The sequence below is a fragment of the Cebus imitator genome, unplaced genomic scaffold (assembly GCF_001604975.1).
Source record: "Cebus imitator isolate Cc_AM_T3 unplaced genomic scaffold, Cebus_imitator-1.0 Scaffold134, whole genome shotgun sequence".
NCBI lineage: Eukaryota > Metazoa > Chordata > Mammalia > Primates > Cebidae > Cebus > Cebus imitator.
This window is the reverse complement of record NW_016107449.1, coordinates 4,666,018-4,689,017: the sequence shown is the minus strand read 5'-3', so window position 1 is coordinate 4,689,017 and position 23,000 is coordinate 4,666,018. Positions and strand designations below refer to the sequence as shown.

The 23,000-nt window shown below is 38.7% G+C and overlaps 1 protein-coding gene across 7 annotated transcripts in view; it reads right to left on the bottom strand.

Annotated features, from left to right (window-relative positions):
* Positions 1–23,000, bottom strand: part of RALGAPA2 (Ral GTPase activating protein catalytic subunit alpha 2) — a 329,247-nt gene that overhangs the window by 237,051 nt on the left and 69,196 nt on the right. For all 7 annotated transcript variants that reach the window (XM_017541502.2, XM_017541500.2, XM_017541496.2 and 4 more), the window contains exons 6-12: positions 21,574–21,751; positions 20,671–20,786; positions 18,296–18,434; positions 16,356–16,555; positions 10,707–10,934; positions 3,601–3,768; positions 2,415–2,552 (exon numbers count right to left, since the gene is read on the bottom strand). In XM_017541502.2, coding sequence (XP_017396991.1) covers positions 2,415–2,552; positions 3,601–3,768; positions 10,707–10,934; positions 16,356–16,555; positions 18,296–18,434; positions 20,671–20,786; positions 21,574–21,751 — 1,167 coding nt within the window. The remainder of the gene's footprint in view (positions 1–2,414; positions 2,553–3,600; positions 3,769–10,706; positions 10,935–16,355; positions 16,556–18,295; positions 18,435–20,670; positions 20,787–21,573; positions 21,752–23,000) is intronic.

Genomic DNA, 23,000 nt, shown 5'->3' with positions numbered 1-23,000 from the left:
ACTGAGATTTCAAAAACAATTCGGATAATCATTCAACTACTCTACCTGCTGTCTCAGCCCTTTCAGATACAAGTTCACTGTTCTCTACCATCAGGGGCATCTTATTCAGAAAAATGTGGGACGCACTAATCCAGGACATCATATACTATCACTGCTTAGAATCACTACAGCAAAATAATGGTGCGTTACCATTTACACAGATGACACCTGTACCCCATCATCTGCAGATATTCTGAGTTGTCAATCTGGTATGAGGACAGACCTACTCTCTCTACCTAGAGGTATATTTCCTCTTACATCTCCTTTGTGTTCAACAGCACAAACTCAAAGGATGAAGGAGCTTCTCTAGCTCATTTGCAAATGAAATTCTTTCAAGTGTTGTATCAAAATAAATGTAAAATCTGACCAAATTAAAATTAACATCAAAAGTCAAATGGGTGAACTAAAATATTCACAGACTTTAAAGTTAGCTTATGTAAGATTAAAAGGTATAATGTCCCAATTTTCTATGAAAAATCACTAAATAAGCTCTATAATACAGTTGATGATGGTGATAACATCAGTCGTGAAGAATTTACTAGCCTTCAAGTAAGAAAAACAGAAACAAAGAGCTTTTTGATTACAGCAGTTTTAGGGTCATTTTAGTGGTTGTTTTTGAAAGAAGTATACCACACATGATATATGGCAACACAGATCCTTTTAATTCAATATATGTGACTTCTTGAATGTGAATTAAAAACTTTTTGCACATTCTCATGTAAGGAGTCTTTATATACTTTCACTTTTTACAAAACATCAAAATGCCAACTGCATGAGTATGTCTTATTAATGTGCTCTTATCAGTTAAGGTAAAAATAAACTAAATTAATATTTCCAGATTGCACTTGTCAAAAGCATCTGGGACACAGTGGGAAAAAAGAAAGAAAACTACTATCTTATCAAACCTCCATTTGGCCCCTTTTTCTTAATAAACAAAGTAAAAGACAAAGGTATTAGATATCAGAACAAAACCAACTACTTAAATCCAAAGTAAATATCTTTTTAACTGTAGCACTATATATAATAAAATAGAGATTGTTTTTTCTCAGTTCAGCCAAGGACAGTAAGTTCTCATTTAATGTCATCAAGAGGTTGTTGGAAATGGTGACATTAAGCAAAATATAACAAAACCATTTTTATGACAAATTATGTTGAATAAAATCATGTTACTCAAAGACCCGCTGTACTCATTTCATTTAAAGTCGTCATTTCCAAGAACCCATTGCTGACATTAGTGAGGACTTACTGTAGATGTAACTCATCCTTTCAGAAAATAAATAGCAAACTCTTTTGAACCTAGGAGATCACTGGCACCTGCAACCACCACACACTGGCAATGGAGATCCCCTCAGCTAAGGAACAGAGCTACTGAAGGACAAAGGGCAAGGACTCTTCCAAGTGTTTCTCTGATGGGGACACAGGTCATATTTATGAGCTGCTCCAAAGGTCTTTAAAGATGCACAAGTAAAATCATGTCAATTTTTTTAAGTTAACTTCAAAATTATGTGTAGGTTTTTAATGAAAAGTGAGAAAATTCATGTGCATGATAAGTTAAACTGCTAATTCACTTGAAAACAAAAAGGACACCTATCAAGAAACAGATGACAGAAAATAGAAACATTTATGTAATTCCCAGACTTTCCCCAGACCCCACAACTGTCCTCTACATGGGAGGCCTAAGTGACACAGCTACAAATGTGGATGAAGGGTGGTGGGTGAGGAGGCAGTGAGCAGGGAATGAGAGGCACCCTGTATTTTCACTTATACTGCTAGCAATCTTCAAGCTACATGAGAGCTGAGAGAAAATCTCCCAATTCCCATTTTTAAGGTAAAATCCTGACCTCTGGGGAGATTAAGTAATGATCCAAAGTTGCTCTTTCAAATGTTCCCAAATGGTGTCAGTTCTATTTCACATATTCATTCAAATATCTAAAAACTACATCAGTCACTGTTCTTCATAAACACAGGCAATTTTAAGAGGAATACTACTTATAAGATTTTATAGTCACCAACCTTGTCTTGCAAATTAGAGCCCAGATAACTAACTACCCATGTGTGTTCAGAAGATAATTTTAAGATTTAAATCTCAGTCATTTCACATTCACTATATAATAATCTCTCTCAAAAAAACTGCAACCAGTTCTTATGTGTTCTCTGACAAGAAAAAGATTTTTGTATATGGTGGGTAGGAATTAGACAGAAAACTGAGAATAAGAATTTAATAGCTAATTAAACTGCTGTTTATTGTTTACTGACAGATGGCTACAAATACCGCCATACTTTATATGATATTATCCCCAATAAACAAAATGTTCAAAATGGCTCCAGCTGCAGGGGGTGGAGGGGTCTTCATGTCCTGGCCAGCCACATAATACCTGCAACAAAGCCTGGATGCCAGCTTTCACATTTGTATTTTCCTCCTCTGTCACACATCCTCTGCTCATTGCACTTGTGAAGGAGTATGTGCGGCCCCAGCTGGAAGATCGTTTATGACCAGAACTTTCAGACGAGGCCTTCAGAAGATAATGATCCATTAACAGAGTGGAAGATGCACATGTTTAACTTACATTTAATTATAAGCATAATTAAATATATGAACTAATTTATATTTAGTTTGCATAATTAATTCCTTAAACTCACCAGGATTCACATGAAAATAGGTTCTAGGAGCTAGAGTGTTCCGCACTCAACCGTCAACACCTAAAATAGTGCTCAGCACTTAGTATGTGCTGAAGAATGAGTTGTGTTTATCCAATAATTGAGTGAGCATGGAATACAGACCTCTAAAATGAGTGATTAAGTAATTTGCTTACCTGTTCATTTAGATCTCATGATAGTTATTAAAATGATTTTTACCAATATTGAAAATTTTAAATTATGGAACAGATATTTTAAAGTGATATGCCTCTAGTGAAAAATTTTAAACATTTTAAATTAATTTCATAATAGTATGTCAGAAATATAAATATCACTTAAGTTTCTTTTGTTTCAGGAAGATGTTCTACTCTGTCATTTTGGATTTACCCAGCCTATAGCTTTATCTAACATAGACAGTGGCCCCTCCAGGAGGCCAGCACTCAGTGAGGCTTACAGGGGAGGGACACTGCTATTTGGTTAGTCCTTTCACAGGGGTAACACCCAGCTACTTCTGGTACAGGCCACTGCACAAGAAAAGTCTGCCCAAACATTCTCAATTTAGCTTCCCCTAATGATATTTATTTGAACAAGTCAAGGAGAAGGCAGTGATTTTTTTCAGTCTCACAGACATGTAGAATTTGATGGCTTATTAAATGACTCTCCTGTGACAGTGATGACGAAACAAAGATGGAACATGCAGATGGCCCTGGCTAAGGTTGTAGGAGATGACTGCCAATCTAGAATGGGAATACAAAAGCTACTCTCTGAGGTAGATCCTCACAGAACTCAGCAATTCAGAAGCATCAGACGGGATAAAAAAGAGACCCACCTGCCTTTGTCCCATTGACAAGACTCTTGACTGAGCAGGTATACTTTACTAAAATACACTTACCCTCAACTCAAAAGACAAGTGAAAAAAATTACCTCCTTGCTATCAGTCTCGGAAAATCCTAATTTTTCAGCATCTTCTTGGGCAACATCTTTTTTATCTGGCTCCTCCATGAACACAGGTTTGTCCTGGAGAATCCACTTTCTGTACACTTGAACTACTTTTCTTGTTACAGCTATCTCACAGGAAGGCAACAAAAATGCCTGAAAGGAAAAGAGAAAACTCTCTTTAACTACATTCAAACTCAGACCAGTATAGGGCAGCATCATGGACATTTCCAATGACAGTCACCAATTTCACTTTCCTGTGGAACATATAGCTTGTAAACACTGTAAACTCTACACAGGGCCACATATCTTTGTACACACCAAACTTACCTGCAGAAACAAAGACATTCTCATAACAGAACCCCCAAAAAATGGCCATTAAAAATAACTTTCATAGGCCGGGCATGGTGGCCATGCCTGTAATCCTAACACTTTGGGAGATCAAGGTGGGGCAGATTACCTAAGGTCAGGAGTTCGAAACCAGCCTGGCCAATATGGTGAAACCCCGCCTCTACCAAAAATACAAAAATTAGTTGGGTGTGGTGACATGCACCTGTAATCCCAGCTACTCAGGAGGCTGAGGCAAGAGAATCACTCGAACCCGGGAGCTGGAGGTTGCAGTGAGCCGAGATCACATCACTGCACTCCAGCCTGGTCAACAGAGCAAGGCTCCATCTCAAAAAAAAACAAAAAAAAAAAAAAAGAAAAAGAAAAAAATAACTTATATTCTGAATAATTTTTCTACAAATATAACCAAGGCATACCTATAGAAATATTTTAATTGGCTACAAAACACAATTATAATGCACAACTTGGAACTTTTCCCAACAAATCAGAAATAAGTTAGAAGGGGCATACTTGTACAGCCAGTGGCAAATAATTGTGCCCATCTCTTCTCAGCTCCATGGTCACTATGTCAGGGTGTTGGCCTGAATCAGCCATGGTGGGAGTGGTTCTACCACAGAAGTTAGCAACTGGTACAAATCAAAAGTTTGCTTCTTTTTTTTTTTTCCTTTTCTTTGCTTTTGTCCTTCTTCCTTTCCCTTCCTTCCTTCCTTTTTTATTATTTTTTTGAGAAACATGTATCAGGTCACATTTATCAGGTTACTAATGAGTTTGGCTGTCAATGTTAACAAGAGCCTCTGGCCAAGCTGTGGCATAATGCGTATTTATAAGAACTTTTTAACATTAAGGAATTCCCTTATACATCTCCACACAACAATTTTGATTTAATGTGAGAAGATTCCAAAAATGTTAAAGAATTTAAAGGAGAAATGCATTAGCCTTTTGCTTATCAATTTTAAGGACTATTTCTATAGTCGAGGAGAACAAGAAAAAAAGGTACCCCATACGCAAATGCTGTAATGTCACAGATTAGGATATTGAGGCTTACAGCACCAGAGGTATTCTTCCAAGTTTACAAAGTTAGCCACAAATCCAGATCTTGGTCTCAAGTTGCTGGGACTTGTTTTAATACTGCTCTTAAGGGTCACGCCACAGGATCCAGTTACAGGCAGTACTCACTTTAACAAGGGTTCATGCAATATATCAATATCAAGATAATGGTGGTATCAAAAGCCTAAGTAATGGGATTTTAAAATAAAATAACTCAAAAATGCAGCATATATGGGTTGGACAGAATGGACACAGCTGAAGAGAAAACTGGAAGAAAAATCAGAAGAAAATATCTAGAATGAACTATGAAGAGATGAAAGAATGGATAAATTGGAAGAGAGGATAAGAGAGAGAAAATACAATGAAAAAATTATCTTATGAATGATTGGAGATGCAGAAAAAAAGGAAAAAAAGATGGGGGGAAGAAACAATATTTGAAGAAAGAGTGGCTGAGAATTTAGCCAAAATGAGTGAACTATATCAATCCCTGGATTTAAGAGTCACAAAGAAAAACAAGGATAAATATGAAGCACATTACAGGTAAAACTGCTGAAAACCAAAGATAATCAGAAAAATCTCAAAAGCAGCCAGAAGAAAAAAGACATATTTCTTCCAAAACAGCAACCATATGGCTTTCCATGACTTGTCAAAGAAATAATGGAAGCCAAGAAATAATGGAACAAAAGATTCATGTGCAGAGGGCTGCCAGTGTAGAATCTGACACCCAGAAATAAAACACTTCTAAAATGAACGCAAACTACAGACGTTTTCAGATGAGAAAATTTGTTATCAAGAAACCTGAGCTAAGGGAAATATTAAAACTTATTCTTTAGATAGAAGGGAAATTTCCCCTAGTCAGAGATTTGGGAAGCAATAAAATACAATACAAAGAGAATGTGGTGGCGCACGCCTGTAATCCCAGCACTTTGGGAGGTTAAGGTGGTGGATCATGAGGTTAGGAGATCGAGACCATCCTGGCTAACACAGTGAAACCCTCTCTCCACTAAAAATACAAAAAATTAGCTGGGTGTGGTGGCATGCGCCTGTAGTCCCAGCTACTTGGGAGGCTTATGCAGGGGAATAGCTTGAACCTGGGAGGCGGAGGTTGTAGTGAGCTGAGATCATGCCACTGTACTCCAGCCTGGCAGACAGAGAGATACTCCACCTCAAAAAAAAAAAAAAAAAAAAAAAAGGAGAGAGAGAATGTGGATAAATTTAAATGAATAGAACATATATATGAAGATATATATATATAAAAGAATAAAACTGGATGAAACAAACTTTATAGTGGTTCTGAAAGGAATAGTATCTATGTATTATATATTCATAATAAACTGAGGAGTAAATGGAGCTAACATGTATACTGAGGGTAAAAGTTGGAATTAATGCTAGCTTTTAAGCTAGGAATGCATGTGTTAACTATTAAAATAAGTACAAATGACTGTAAAACTACTAATTTGAGAAGAAAAACGGGATATTAAAAACAATGAGCTTGAAGATCCAATATAACTAGAAAGTAAGAAGGCAGCAGACTTAAGCCTAATAGCAACTGCTATGTTAAATGTAATGAATAATCATCCAATCAAAAGACTAAGATTGGATTTAAAAATCTATTTAAAAGACTTAGCTACAACTTATAAGAAGACATCTAAAACATACGGATGGGGGAGGCTGAAAGTAAAGAGTTAGCAAAAGATAGACCTTACAAATACTAGTCAAAAGAAAATTGGTAAAGCTATATTAAAAATAGACAAGGCAGACTTTGTACCCCTCCACCCAAAACCAGATGAATACAGAAACTTCTTAATGACAACACTCAGTTCAAAGGAATATAAAATAATTCTAAATCTGTACTGCAATTAATAATTTTGCCAAAAATATAGCAAAAACTGATAGCCTTTCAAACAAAAACAGACAAATCAACAGTCAGAGAAGGATACTCTCCAAAAGTGGTAGAACAGTAAGCAAAAAAATAACGTAGCCAGAGGAGACATGAGCACCGATCGGACCTTCTCACCAGATCCTCCAGGTCTCAATCTCTCACAGCTCTCACCTCTCCGTCTCTCTGAGGTGCATTCAGGATCATTTCTTCAGATTTGTCATCCAGCTCATTCTCTCCTCAGCTGCATCTAATCTATTATTAACCTGACCCATTTAGGTTTTCTTTTAATATTCCAGTTATTACGTTTTTTTTGAATGTCTGGAAGTTCTATTTTCTTCCTAGTCTGCATTCGTCATCTATTTTGGTGTGTTATATTTCTTTATTTCTTTAAATATATTAAACCTATTTATTCTAAAGTCTCAATTATACAAATGAAGTCCTTGTGAGATTTTCCCGTTTCTTCTGATTTTTATGTCTAGAAAAGTTTTGACTTATAAATTCCCAAGTGGAAAAAAGTGACCCGAGATCACCAGCTAAGCTGCTGTTCATACGTAAGGGCAAAAGAAAAACCTTCCCCATCATAAAAGGACTTAAGGTGTAAGCGTTCCAACACATCTTCCTGAAAACGTTCAACGACAAAACAAGGCCAAGCAAGAAAAGTAAGTATTTTGGAACTATAGAAAGGGGAATGAATCTGTGTAAATACAGAAGCAAGACTAAACAACTCTGCTCACTAGGATTTGAAATCAACTGCCAATGACGGTACATTTATAACATAAGTGTATAATATAATAAAATTGGCAAATAGAGGGGGCTAAAGAAAATACACGGCTGCTAATTTCTTTATATTTCATAGCAGGAAACCCACAGTGCTATCCAAAATTACCACATGTAGTTCAAAAGTGATTCCAACACCCCAATGTTATTATAATCTTTTTAAGTTTAGACAAATCTTTCAGCAATTAATATTTCTTATGGTAAAGGAAAATTCATTGGATTTCAACAATCCCTTCAGTTTTCTTTGTCTTTTCTTCTGTTAAATTCAAGTAAAATTCAGAATTTTCATTAAGAATGAATGAACAGGTCAGGTGCGGTGGCTCACGCCTGTAATCTCAACACTTTGGGAGGCCAAGGTGGGCGGATCACGAGGTCAAGAGATCAAGACCATCCTGGCCAACATGGTGAAACCCCGTCTCTACTGAAAATACAAAAATTAGCTGGGTGTGGTGGCGTGCACGTGTAGTCCCAGCTACTTGGGAGGCTGAGGCAGGAGAATTGCTTGACCCAGGAGGTAGAGGTTGCAGTGAGCTGAGATTACACCACTGCACTCCAGCCTGGCACCTGGTGATGGAATGAGACTCTGTCTCAAAAAAAAAAAAAAAAAAATGAATGAATGAATAAAGAATTAAGGATTCCATTCTTATAGTTACTCTGTCAGTCCCTAACCCCACCCCAAGGCACTCTTCCATACCTTCCCTTGCGCTGGCCTTAATATCAACTGATATTAAGCATGAATACGACAACATTAATGTAGGGAATGGGGTAGATTTTAAAATCATGGACTATTATTAAAAAAAAAGTTTTGGCAGCATGAAGTGTGCAGTATTACCTAGAAAGGGACGACATAGAAGAAGGGGCGCTTCATGGACAGGGCTGCTAACCAGTCAAAGGAAATGGAGAAGAAAGGAGTGAGCAAAGCTCCTGTGAGACTTGCCCAGTGACTGTCACAGGAGGAGAGGGAGATGGGGAACCTAGGAGCATTAAAATTAAGATGCAGACATGAATACAGGTCCCTTTGAAGAATCAGTCAAGTCAGGAGGAGAAGCTGATATCAGGGGGAAAAAAATGAGCCATGCTTTGTCCTTGCTATCATTAAGATACTACAGGAGCATCAGATTTGATGGTAGGTGGGCATTTTAAAAGGTAAGTGTAGGAGGCACCTAGAGCCAGTTTGCCTAGGTGAAAATGTAGACAGTTCAGTGAAAATGTAGACACTGAGAGTCTGTAACTGGTTTACCCAGTCATTCTGCCTGAATTTTGCTGTGTGATTAGTGAGGTCTAAAAGACCTCTCTGTAAACTGTGCCCTGTCTTCCCTGAGACAGATATCTCACTTGCATGTTGGTAAATCATGGTCCTGAGAGGGCACTTTTCTGTGCAACAGAGGGAGGGCCCTCAAAGCTGCGCCCACGTGTACCCAGCCTCCACAGGGTTACATTATGCTTTCCAGCTCCTGGTGTTGGGTATCCTCTGCCAGTAACAAATCTTTCATGAGTATAAAAAAAAATTTTTTTAATGAAATAAATATTTTTATCTACAAATGAGGTCCAGACAAAAGGTTTGACTGGGAGCCATATGCCACAGTGGTTGCTGGCACTGGACGGGCAATAAAGGCCCCAAGGAGGCAAGTGTAGAGTTACAGAGAAGACTTGAGCCCTGAATCTTGGTTAACACCTGTAATTTGGGATGAAACAAAGAGGGGCCAAGACATGAAACAGAAGACACAAAGAGTGAGAAGAAGCAAGTCAATGCCGGGCCACAGAACAAGAAAAAATATTTTATAAGTGGAATTTTCATTGCAGACTAAACAAACATTTTCTCAAGTGAAATATTTTTCTTCATTAAAACGAAAATATGTAAAATCTCTACACTGCTATGGATTAGGTTGGAACTTTCATTATTGGTTGATTTTTTTGTAATGAAAGTCCCAGAAGTGAGAGGGCCAATCACTCACTGTATCAAAACTTGCCTCACCATAAGAAGTTCTCTGTGGTGCATTCCCGTCATTCACATGTACAGGATACACCTACAACTGGACTCTGCCATTCGAGGGCTTAACCTACTTTTCAGGTGTATGGACGAAAACAACTATTCCCCCTCATATACACACACCCACAAATAGGCCACATTTCCTGTTTTCAGGAGCACCAGTACCTAGAATCAAGTGGCACTGGCCACATGCCACACTCTAGAGCTGTGGGGGTTCTGCTTGCTGTGTTGAAGGCTAGAGCCGAGTTTCTCCACAGCAGCACAACTGACAACATTGAACCAGATAGTTCTTCGTCATGGTGGAAGTGGGGGCTGTTCTGGGAATTGCAGGATATTTAACGACATCCCTGGTTGCGCTGGCTAAGATGCCAGTAGCACTTTCTCCCTAGTTGTGATGACCAAAACTGTCTCCAGACACTGCTAATGTCCCCTAGGGAGTAGCCTCAACCAGTTGCAAACCTCTGATGCCACTCATGGCCGCTAACTGCAGCCTGGGCTTCTAACCTCTCCTGTCTCCTTCCTTTGCTCACACCTATTTTCTTGTGTTGGTCTCTGCTTTCTTTCCTTTTATTCCCCTTGCCCCCTTTTTCTCCTGTGCCATAAGTACTTCTATCATACTGTGTGTGCCACACGCCTCTGCAGAGTTTTTGCAGAAACCTCCAGCTCCTCAGAGAGCTCCCTGAGGCTCTGAGAACAAGACTGGACCCTTCTTTGCTATGTTCATTTGTTGCTGGGTATTCAGGAATGGCTTTCTTCCCACCTACCTCCAGGTTTACTTTGTTATAAAAACATGAAAGTATTTGTCTCATGATTTTGCTGAAGTATAGAATTTTCCCTCCTTGTGTAAATATTTTTCAACAACAAAATTTAAAAATCACAACAATGCATACAAATTAAAAGATTACAGGGATCATTCTTTATTATTCAGTTCTGTAGCATAACCCAACTCATCAATTCTATTTGTTGGAATGTTATGAGTAAAAAAACACGAACAAAAATCTCTTCCATTTCAAGAACTTGTAACATGCACGCGCGCACACACACACTAACCTGGTGAAATACTTCATTCACAAAATTGACATAACCTCGTGTTGACAAGAGAATCTGCTGTACCATTTCATACACTGTTCGGTGCTCTTCTTCAATGCTACAGAGGCTGGAGTTGCTGAGTCTTCGGTCTGACAGGGTGCTGCTGTTAGAATGGCTTTTGTCCTGCTCCGGGGGCCCACCACCATCCAGTTCAGGCGCTCTCTCCGGCATAGCGCCACCACCAACAGTCTGGAAGAAAGTCAGCACACTTAGTGATGCTCACCCCGACTCAAGAACACCTGGCAAAGCTTCAGTCTTGCCTTGTTTTAAGTAACTCTGGTTACCATCAACGTGCACAGGGTACAGCACACCAAAACCTGCAGCTGCCTGAAGCACAAGAGGCTCCAGAGCCCGTACTTACCAACTTTCTAACTAACCAACAAATCCCTCCCAACTCAGCTATTTTAAGAGGAAAACTACTAAGTTATTTCAGAAAGAAGGGCTGTGAAATTTTCCCAACCTAAAAGGTTTAATTTGCATTGTAAAACCACAGAATAAATTAATGTGCAAACACATTTGTATTATCATCACATCAGGCCTCTACACTTCAGCATTTGCTGCTGTGGTCACAGAGATTTGAAAATTCAGGCGATATCTTGCAGCAACTATGCTAGAATGCATCATTTCATTCATATGACTAAGCGGCACCTTGACAGTAGACTCTGAAGATCTTTAAGGGGTATTTTATCAGAAGGATGCTGATCTGAGTTTCATCCTCACAATCTTTAGGTCAAACGTAAATAAATATTTACAAAATTTTAAGTATTTAAAAGGCTTTAGATGTGCAAAGAAACAAAGTAATTCATGCAATCACTCACAAAGCTTAACACTGATTTCTGCTTTCATATCCACATAGAATTAAAGGTTTCCTCCAAACAAAATATACATATAATTTTGCTTAATCTTTGCAAACTGCATTATTACTTCAAAGTGTCAAAAATATACAGCCCAAATACAACTAAAATTTTACTTACTGTGAATATTTTTTACAAGAAGAGATAAGCCATGAATAGAACAAAACAGTAATTTCAGTAACTACCAAGGACAGTTTGAAAACAAAACAGATATTCAATAGTAATCTCTAGGAATAATTAATGGAAGATTATACTTGTAATACTTTTCTCTTCATGCCTTAGTTACTAAGCCTATGTGGCTTATCAAAGGCACTATCACAACGTGAGATGTGCTCGCCTGTGGAAATTATTTTATCTTTTTGACTGACCCACTATCTTCCACCGGAAAATAAAACTTTATTCATCTTGAAGCTTCAGTAGGAATGACCCAAGGATGAGTATGGTACAGAAAGAAGAGGCCCAAACTAGTCTCAAGAGACTTGCTTCTCCACATTCCTAACTGTAAGGCAAGCCACGTAACTCACTTAGATTTCACATATACACATACATGTATATTAATCTGCAGGACACAGATGCTAGATTAGGTCTAAAGTCTCTTATGGCTCAATAACCTGTGACTTTTTGACCCATAACTCCCATTTTCCCCACAAACTAAAAAAACAATATGCACATATATAGCAAATTAAAGATGACCACAAATTCTTTGACACTCCTTCCGCAGAGGTGAGGCCCATGTCCCCTTCCTTTCATCTGCATGGACTGTATGACTGCTTTAGCCAGTAGAATAGCGTGGAAGAGACCTGTGCCAATATCAGACCCAGGCCCAAGAGGCTGACAGTTAACAATTCCCATCTCTTGAAACATTTCACTCTTGGAGCCCTGAGCAGGCAAATAAGAAGTCCAACTATCTTGTTAGCAAGAAAACAGAACACAAAGTCCCAGATGATGCCAGCTTTCCAACTGCCCTCACCAAGTAGCAGGCATGTGAATGAAGTCATCTTGGACCTCGCAGACCTACCAGCATTGGAGGGCTGAATACTCACTTCCCCAAGGATGTCCATGTCCTAATCCCCAGAACATGTGAATGTGCTACCTTCCATGGCAAAAGAGACTTAGCAGATGTGATTAAGTTAAAGATGTTGGGACAGAAAGATTATTTTGGATTATCCAAATGGTCCCAATATAATCCAAGGATCATTATAAAAGGGTGGCAGGAGGATAATAGACAAAGGAGGCTAAGTGACAATGGAAACTGGGAGAAAAGGTGGTATGATGCAGGGCCACAGCCAAGGAATACAAGTGGCTTCTAGAAGCCGGACATGTCAAGAACACACGATTCTCCCCCTAGAACCTCAAGAAGCACAGACCTGCCAATAACTTGATTTCAGATTTCTGACTTCCACAACTGTAAGATAATAAATTTGTACTGTTTCAAGACATTAAGTTTGTGAGAATCTGCAACAGTGGCAATAAGAAACTAATATAACAACTTACTGTGAGGTACAGTGGCAGTCTCTACAACGTAGTGGCCATTTCTACGGACAGTCATGTGCAGGGTATGATAGCACAGAGGGCACAAATGGCTGTCAGCCCTCCTCCTCCCTACCAGAACCTCATTCCTCTGTGTGCCTCCTTCCATGCACTCCAACTGACTTGCAGGAAGCTAAACCATCCACAGTACTAGGGAACCAATTTGTTTCATAGAGGCCAATCACAATATCTCCTGGCCCACTCACACATCCAGCTTTAAGTGAAATCAGTTCCTAGTTACTGTTCCAGGGGGAGAGAGGTAACCTAAGTTGTTTCACTCAGACAAAAGGAAAGGGCTTTATATTTCTGGATCGCCTCTAAATGTGAACAAGAAAAGCAGTGCCCCAGCTGCTGGTGGCCATCTTACAATCAAGGGGGAAGCTGCTGCAGACAAAGCTCCCACAGGGAAAGGGCAAAACAGAGAGGATAAGACCACAGAGAATCAGGGAGAACACGTGAGTGAACCATATTCTCTGTGAGCCTCACCACATGCTTCTTTTTAGTAAGATTAAAGTATTTCTTTCACATTTAAGACAGTCTGAGCTGTGTTCCTTTTTCTGTGAGGATGACAGAACCATCCTAATTGATTCCTAAGTTCTAACCTTTAAGATAATTAAAAAGCTAAATAGTAAAAGTACATGACTCACAACTGTGATGAGTCAACTAAAAGAAAAAATGAGAATTCAGAAGCAGTGGTTAATTTGCTGCTCTTTCTACTTATCATCATACAGATGTACTTTTCAAGATTGAGCTACTTATTTTCAATAAATACAGGCGATGCTTTCTGATCTTTTTAAACTAGAAAGGAAAGGTTACACCCCTTAATTAAGACTTTTTTGAACTGAGTGATAATCACTTACAATGTGATGTAAAATTTACCAAAGAGCATGACTGAGTTTCTTACAAAATATTTCATACAGATTTTTGTCTGCCTGATAAGCGAATAAAGGTATCTCATCATAGTTCAGAACTAACTGCATTTCCCTGACTGCTGGTAAAATCAGGGGGTCCCTGGAGTCCATCTTCTATGAGCCGCACTTTCATCTTTGTCCAGTTTTCAGTGGGGTTGTCTTCTTATCAGTCCATATGTACTCTGTATAGCAGAGATATTAACTCTTTCAACAGTCATGACATTATCTAACAGTCTATTGATGGGATTTGGCCTTACGTTGTCTTTTGATGTAAAAATCTTTCTCCATTTTTTTTTCTTATTAAAGTCAAACCTCACTTTTTCCATGGCTACTGGGTTTTCTTTCTTTTCTTTTCTTACAGAGTCTCACTCTGTTGCCAAAACTGGAATGCACTGGTGCAATCTCTGCTCATCGCAACCTTCACCTCCCAGGTTCAAGTGATTCTCCTGCCTCAGCTTCCCAGGTAGCTGGGATTACAGGTGCCTGCCACCAGGACTGGCTAATCTTTGTATTTTTTGTAGCGATGGTATTTCACCATGTTGGCCAGGCTGGTCTCGAATTCCTGACTTCAAGTGATCTGCTGGTCATAGGCTCCCAAAGTGCTGGGATTACAGGAGCGAGCCACTGCACCTAGCTTATTTCTTTGTCTTATTTCTACTAAGGTAGTCTAACACTTCTCAAATTTAGACACTTCCTTGGATTTTCTCTTCTGTTACATTTCTTCATTATTTTGTTTTTATTGCAGACCTTAAATCAATCTGACATTTGCTTCAGTATGTTGTAAGAGGCAAGGTTCTAGCCAATTATGCCAACACTGTTAATTAATGACTATTTCTTCTGATCTTGACTGACATTCTGTGGGGAGATATGTATGTATGTGAAGGAGAGAGAAAAAGAGACTGCAGGGTTGCCAATTTGATTAGATGTTCAACACTAATCTCAGTCTCATTCCTTTGACATAATCTGTTTAGAAACCTATACTACTGTCTCTTAATTCCTGAAAATCAAATGTCTGTTTAGGTTTGTGCCTTGATAATTTTTCCTGGGACTCAAAGACCCTTTAAGTTTGAGGCATGTATTTTTCTTTTTTTCAGTTCAGATAAACTCTTATTATTATTTGTTCAATTATCCTCAATCTCTTCTTCTGCCCACCTAGTATTTGCAAGATAGGGACCTGTACTTAGGTCTTGTCTACTAATTTCTGATTTCTGTCTCTCTAAATTTTTAGTCACTGTGGTGGGATCTTTTTTCAGAAAACAAATTTTTTTCTCAGCAATAATCATTACCATTTTCATTTTATTTACTATTTTTTTTAACTAAGACATTTAAAGGTTTCTTAAAACTTTCTTTCAGTGTCTTTTGTTGTTCTTACTGTAACTGCACCTCCCTCAGACCTTGAAAATAAGTTTCTCCTCTAACTCTTCAGTGACTTCTCCCTAGTGGAGCCACATGCTCTAGACTCTGGTGTTTCTCCATCAAGGTTCCTAATGACACTGAAGCACAAAGGCCACTCATCTGCCTCTTCAGGTCTGTGTATTTTTTTAGCTCAGGCCTAAGTAGGACTTCTGGGACTTCCAGGGCATTGGCAAATCTGCGGTTAGTGGCCCACACTACCTTTCCCTGTTCTTGGGGACAATAAACAAAAGAGCACACAACACCATGATCCCTCAGTGAAGTGGCTGCTCTGACCTCCACAAGTGGTATTGCTCCACTAAGTCCCTAAGCAACTCAGCCTGATGGGAAAGCCCCCGTATGTGTCTGGCTGACCAAGACCAAGAGAGAAAAAGCATAGCAGGCTCCACGCAAGGAGAGGTCTCTTCTGAAGGCCTCAGGGAAGAGGTGGCCCTCTCTTCTAGGGACCTCACCATTGCTCAACAACCAGCCCAAAATCCTGAGCTGCTGATCTACTTCCCTCTCCTGAGATGCCAGAGGGCACTTAGCAGCCTCACAGGTCCTCTCCAAGGGCCACTTATAGTTTCCTAAGAGCTTTCCAGTTATTGGGGCTTGGTGAAGGCAAGACAGGCCTCTGTTCTCATGCCCAGAGGTCAATGGTATGCAAGTGAGGAGAATGAGGAGATGGCCCTGCACTCCCTAGATTGCGTCATCATGGCAATCCCAACAATGCACAGCAAGTGATTCAAAATCACAATTCCCTTTGAAACCTCAGCATTACAGACAGGGTAGGCCAATAAAATTGCTTACCTATAACCAGCAGTCTGTAAGAACCAATAACTCTAATAATCAGTAACTTTGGCTATGTTCTAGTGTATTTTTTACACAAACATTAAGAGATAAAAAGATGATGAATGGCATACCTGGATGATTTTAGGCAATACATCAACTCCATTTTTAGTGTTTTGTGTTGCAGTTAGATACTTTTTTTCCAAAAAGAAGGTTACAATCCACTTAATAAAAACAACACGAGCTGCCATATATGGAATTTTTGTACTGTAAATGTTCTCATTGTCTCGGGTTGTAGTAATGTACACTGGCTTTGGTCTCAAATGGGGGATGTCTGTTAGAAAAAAGAACACATGATTGATTAGGTTAGTGAATCATAACATTATGTAACTCCTACAAACGTTTTGGTTTCCAATTAAAAACACGTATTTTTGGTTGTCTAAATAGCAACTAAGAACGAAGGACCACAATGATTAAAAATGGCATTTTTTTTTGTAGGGTCATTTCTGATTCTGCCTTGTGATCTCACTGAGAATGGGTGGTAATGTGATTGTTTATGTATCTATGATATACAGCTATGGAAAAATTAAGCTAACAACTATTTTTAACAATTTTGATAAATTACATGAGACTAAAAATAGTGAAAATCCTTTCACATACATTATACCTAATTTTATTTTATTTTATTTTATAGCTGGAGCAAATGTAAAAGTATATATAAACTTTTAAAACATCATTTTAGGTATTTTAACATCTAACACTGCAGTGATTAAATCCACTGAAATTTAGAGTTTTATATCCTTTTCCCTTTAGATGAATCCAATGAAACAGAATCAATATCATCTACTTCATATTTAAAAGAATTCAGAAAGTCACATTTCATCTTTGAGGCATCAAATGCTACCTTTTCCAAAGACTTAATAAGAAGTAAATTTCTCATTCTTTAAATTCCACAATCAATATAAAAATTATTTGGTATTGGATCTGAGATACTACTTGATGTAAGTTCAACCTCTATCTTAATAATTTTTGTATATCTGGAATACCTGTATGAGGCAGAAAAATTATCAACAAATAACTTTTAATCTAGGAATATTAAGAATATATCATGTTTTTACAATGAATATGGACTACATATAAAATTAGAAACAAATTTTGAAAAAATACTCATATATATATATATATATATATATATATAGCTAAGGAAATACATGTCCCAGTACCCCTGAAAGTCAGTAATTCTACATCTTTCAAAATGCACCAAGTTTCGGCTTCTTTCCCCTTGCCCGTGTGTGTGTTTCTGTGTGTGTGTGTACACACACACATAGCACAGACAAATGAACCAGGCAGCCATGTTCCCCATAAGAGTAACATCTTGTGTCACCATTTCCTACTGCAAAACTGTTTTTAGTTATTCATTTAAACTAATTTTACCTGTTCTAAATAATAGGGAGAGGAAGATTTGACCCCCACCTTCACCACTCTAAGGGATGCTTCTATCCTGTGAGTCCTCATCTCTTACAAAAGAAAAAGACATTAGGAGCCAACTTAGAGATTCCTTTATGTTTCCTAGTCCTCTGGGGCTTACTGCCCATAGCTTGTTTAATCACCTAAAATTTGATCTTCCATAAGCACCTGTCAGTGGCAGCTGCTTGATGCAGGACCCAGCATAAGAGAAAAGGCATACAGTGGCAGCTGTGTGCCTTGGGGTGGCTTCCAGTCACTAAGCAAAGCCTGAGGTCACAATACGCAACCACCCACAAAGAAAGACTTTAGGAAATGCAGGTTTTTTTACATTAAAAGATGACAAATATAATTATACTAAAAATATCATAAATACATTTCCGAGTATAGGAGCCAGGTTCCTTTTTACTTCTGTGAGCTGAGGTATATCTTAGTTGGTACAAACAATTAAAACCACTTATTAAGAAACTTTAAACATCTAATAATAAGGTTACCATTCAACACAAAAATAAAATGACTATTTTACTTTAAAATAATCAAAGGTCACTTTGAAAGAGACTGCATAGCTTTCCTTTGGATATCCTCTATACACGGCTCCAACAGTACTTACCAAGTACAGGTTTGTAGATGTTTGTTAACTTAGTAAATGATGGAAATAAATGAGGAAGATAATACTTTCGAAACAATGTAAAAAGAAATTTAAAACCAGTATCTTGATTCTCCTTATTCTTCCACTCCAAGCTTGCAGCCTTTGGATAATATGTAGAAAAGAACATATGTATATTTATATTTCAAATTAACATGTACTAAACTGAAGTGCGTTATGTTACTAAAATTCCTATCCTAAACATAAAAAAATGACAAATAATACTGATAACCATGTAATGAAATCATAACAAAGCTCAAAAGATGACAGGAATGAATACTTCAAAACAAAACAGTAACTATGTTAGAATGATATCATATCTTTTACAACGTGCTATAATATATCATCCCCATATTTTTAATCTATGTTATTTCTAATTACCTAATATCCTTGTGCCTTTAAAACATTAGTTACAAATAATTGGTGCTTTTTTCTAAACTCAGAAAAAGGCCATTTATAATAAACAGAAATTAAAGAAACAATCCCTCTCAAGAATTTCATCCCATGTTACCTACATGCATTATCAATATCAAAAGGCAAAAGCCATGGAATCTTGGAAAATGCATTCTCCATATTAAAAAATTGAAAGGCTAAAATAAACCAGGCATGCCAGTCCACTATGGATTAAGTTTAAATCTTTTACAGTGTTGAGATAATATTCTCCCCCTCAAAAACCCATCAGTGTTTGCAAGTGGGAGCACTCCAAAATTGTTCAATAGATGGGACCACACCTCAGGAGCCAGGAGGACAGCCTGGTTACACAGGTGCAGTCAACCCCACATGACTTAGGGAAAACGCAGCCCTTAGAGAAGGCCTGTCAGTGGTTCTAACACTTCTTAGACCAGATAGCACTCTAAAGCAGGGCTTCCCACTTCCTTCCTGACATGCCCACTTAGAAAATGAAATTTGTGCAGCACATGAGGTAAAGGGATGAGGTGCTTTGGCTACCCCAGGGGCAGTGGGGCTCAGTGTCCATAGCCTGTCAAAAGCTGTGCTCTGAAAACTCATCTCAATCGACAGAAGAGAAGGCAGAAGGACGGCATGGATATGCACCTAAAATCCTTCACACAATTAGGAGGTTCACAGACTGCATGCAAACCTCTATCCTGTATCAATTCCATCTGCCTTATCTGAGGTCACACAGCTCATTAGTGACACATCTAAAATGAGAACCCAAGGCCCCCAACACAAGTTCTGGATACTCTGTTGATTTTCCAGGACAAATGGAATGTCCAACCACTTCTGAACAGCTGGCATTTGAGATGAATCTAGAAATGGGCCATTAGAATTCAAATGTGGAGTTTCCAGAATATGAAAGCATGCCTCAGTCAGGCTCTATTTGAAGTTCTGTGTTTCTGTTGCTGGCTAAAGGGAACGGGGTGAGAAAAGGGGAAAAAACTGCTGAGTATTCAGAAAGAGCAGCCAAGTACTGAATCCTGACAATCAGTAGAGAAAAGCATAGTTCCCTAAAGAAAACTAGAAAGGAGTGAAAGGAAGGGAGGATAAATACCAGAGAAAATATCAGGAGAGGAGAGAATCTCATGAAGGAGGGGTAGTCAAATCCCCTCAAAGAACGAGGAAAGTAAAACCTGAAGCATACCCTCCCTCTGGGCTGACCCTAGAATCTTTGTGGTTTGCAGCATGCCACTTCAGCAGTCACAGGGCAGAAGGCAGCGAACAGTGGGTATCGAAAGAGCATGAAGTGGGGATGTGAACTCAGCAGAGATTATTATTTCAACAACTCGGTTGTGAAGGGGAAGACAGATACTGGACAATACCCAGGATGAACTCAAGGACAAGAGAAGTATTTACTAAGAAAAAAGAATCAGTACATTTTATTCTATTATTTAGAAATCTAGACCAGGAGTCACAAATCTCCTATTAAAAGCATAAACCAGCTACTTCAGTTCTGTATGTAGTTGGTGCATATGAGAAAAAATAATATGTGACATAAAGGAGACCTATGCCAATGGCATGAGGAGATTGGTCCATGTGCTTTCCTTTAGTCCCCTGGTCTGCTCTGCCTATTCCTGTTCACCTGTTCAGCCTCTGGGCCCACATCCTCCTTCAGCCTGTCTTGCAAGCATAGAGATTAGGGGTAGAAAGGAGTAAAGAGAGAAAAATGGTTTAAACACACTCACAAAATAGTATACACAGCTGGTCTTGCTGAAACGACCTAACAAATGGTACATACTCTGCGTTTGCTGAAATATCACATAAAATCACCTCAAAGAAAAAGAAAAAGGAAAAAATATGGATACATAGAGAGAAAAGAGGCAGTATTTCCTCATTCCTATTGAGAATAAACCCATCACTGAAACAGTCATAATTTTTCTGACCTGAATAACCATATACTTCAACAGTATTTGAAGAAAAAAGCAGGTTTGGTCCTCAGCAATCTTCTCCCCCGACACAGCTGGCAGGAGCGGAGTAATTTCTTCTGGATATATCTTTACTGAAAGTACAGAAAATGATGAGAGCTCATTCACCAAAGTCAAATTTTAAACAGAGTTTAGGGTTTTAAAAACGGTCTCTATTAAAATACTGGAGCTGCTCACGCTGAGCTCCAAGGCAGTGTGCATAAAGAGCCTAGAAGCACAGTCCAGATGCCCATGAAGCACCCTCTCCCACTGCACCATTTTTTCCCTTTCAAACTCTGCTTTGGTCAGCCCAAGATCAAATGCCAGTCATTGAGCAATAAAGCAATATACAGTAATAAATCAATGGTCCCAACAGGCAAGTTGGGACCTTGAAAACTCAAAGGACACAAATGGCCACCATTAATAGTCCCATGAGGCTACTACTGTCCTTCCATAGATACTGCAGGAAGATACACAGTGGCAAAATAAGATCGTAGTGAGCAGATGAGTGTCCACTTATGAACAACAGTGATATGAACAACAGACAGTAGCTCTGGATGGTGGAGTTTAATCTCACTAATAGCCAGAAAACCAGTCCAGACTTCCCATGTGTCTCTACTTCCTTCTACTGCCAACATCTGTCCCCTCCTTCCATTCCTGTTTCCATCACTTCAGTAAATTTCTCCTGTCATCATTTCACATAAAATAAGCTCCAAGTCTTTTGATGCTAAGGTGTGGAAGGATCTACTGTGAATATGAAAGGGGAATAATTCCTTTTCAGACTCCATTAGGATTTCTATTCAAGAAAATGAAAAAGTAAGAATTCCTTAACATAAGTTCAAGAGTTAATTTAAACATGGGAGACCTGCTAACATAACTTACCATCAGCTACACCAGGGCTGGGATTGATGAGTGTCTCCAGTGTGCAAGGGCCCTTGGATGACATGACTGCTGGGAAACCAGGCACCAGGCAAGCAAAAATCAGCACCTGCTCTTCTGCACAGTTTGTCTGAAGTGCTTGAAGCCACAGAAGAAATAGCCTGATTCCTTCGCATCTTATCTAAAAACAAAATTAAAAGCAATGAAAATGAAACACTTATATGTATTTACAGAAATGCACTGCAATGTAGCATCAGTCTTGAGAAAGAAAAACTACAAGTGAAAGGTTTGTTAAGTAGTACACCAAGTGCTTCACTTAGTGACAAATAAGCAAAAATGCTGCAATACAGCACAAGAGTTAAGAGCTCGAGTTCTGGGGCCAAAGTGCCTGGGTTCAAAGGCAGGCTCCGCCACTTTCTAGCTGGGATCCATGGAGGACCACATAATTCTCCATGCCTTAGTCTCCCCATCTGTAAAATAAGGATGGAAAGAGCACTTACCACGAAAAACTATGATAAAGACTGAGTTAACATATGTACACCACACAGTACAATGGCTGACTCCCAAGTATTTCCTGTTAATAGTATCTTATTCCGTAAGGCAACAGTACCCATGGTATCAATGTTCAATTATCCATAAAAACAATGACAAAGATAATCTCACCTGAAATTTACATGTGCTATCACTATAATATACCATGTTGATAATGTTCTTGAGAATCAGAAGACTTGGAGCTAAATAAGACCCTGAAGGCCTAGCTCAATGAGACAAAGCAGCTCTCCTTATACCTTCTATCACTATTCTATTTCTCAAACACCTTTGCCATGTTCTGAATTCCTGGCATCACGCTGCAGAAAACATCAACACAGGTAGATGTGGCCTTTTTCTTCTTTACACTTTCAAATTCATCCCATTCCTAAAATTCAAAAGCACATGTCTCTCCATTTCTGTACTCCTGAGTGACTAAAAACATAATGTCAATTTAAAAAAAAAACAAATTAGCAAAAGAGATTGAAAAAATGTCACATGCGGCTGAAAGATGGAGTGAGCTCCAAATACCAGCAACTACAGTGACTGCCTCATCTCCCTTCAATTAATTCATGGTGGTGGTGACTCCACCAGAGCAAGAACACTGCAAGTCAAACACAAGGCTATGCCAGAAAACCAAACCAAAAAGGGGAGAAGAGCCAAAATAAAAATATTCTGCTGACTTCCAACAGAAGTAAAAACACACTAGGACAGACAACCCAGCTGGTGACAGTGCTACCTCATTAACAGAGTAAATTCACAAATTCACAGCATACTTCGAAACATGCTCCTGGACTCCACCACTGCACTGCTCTGCTCTGCACAAACTTCCATGCCTGCTCACACCTGTCCTCCTTTCCCCTCAAGCAGGTCAAATGAGTGGTAACATTACTATTCAGCCA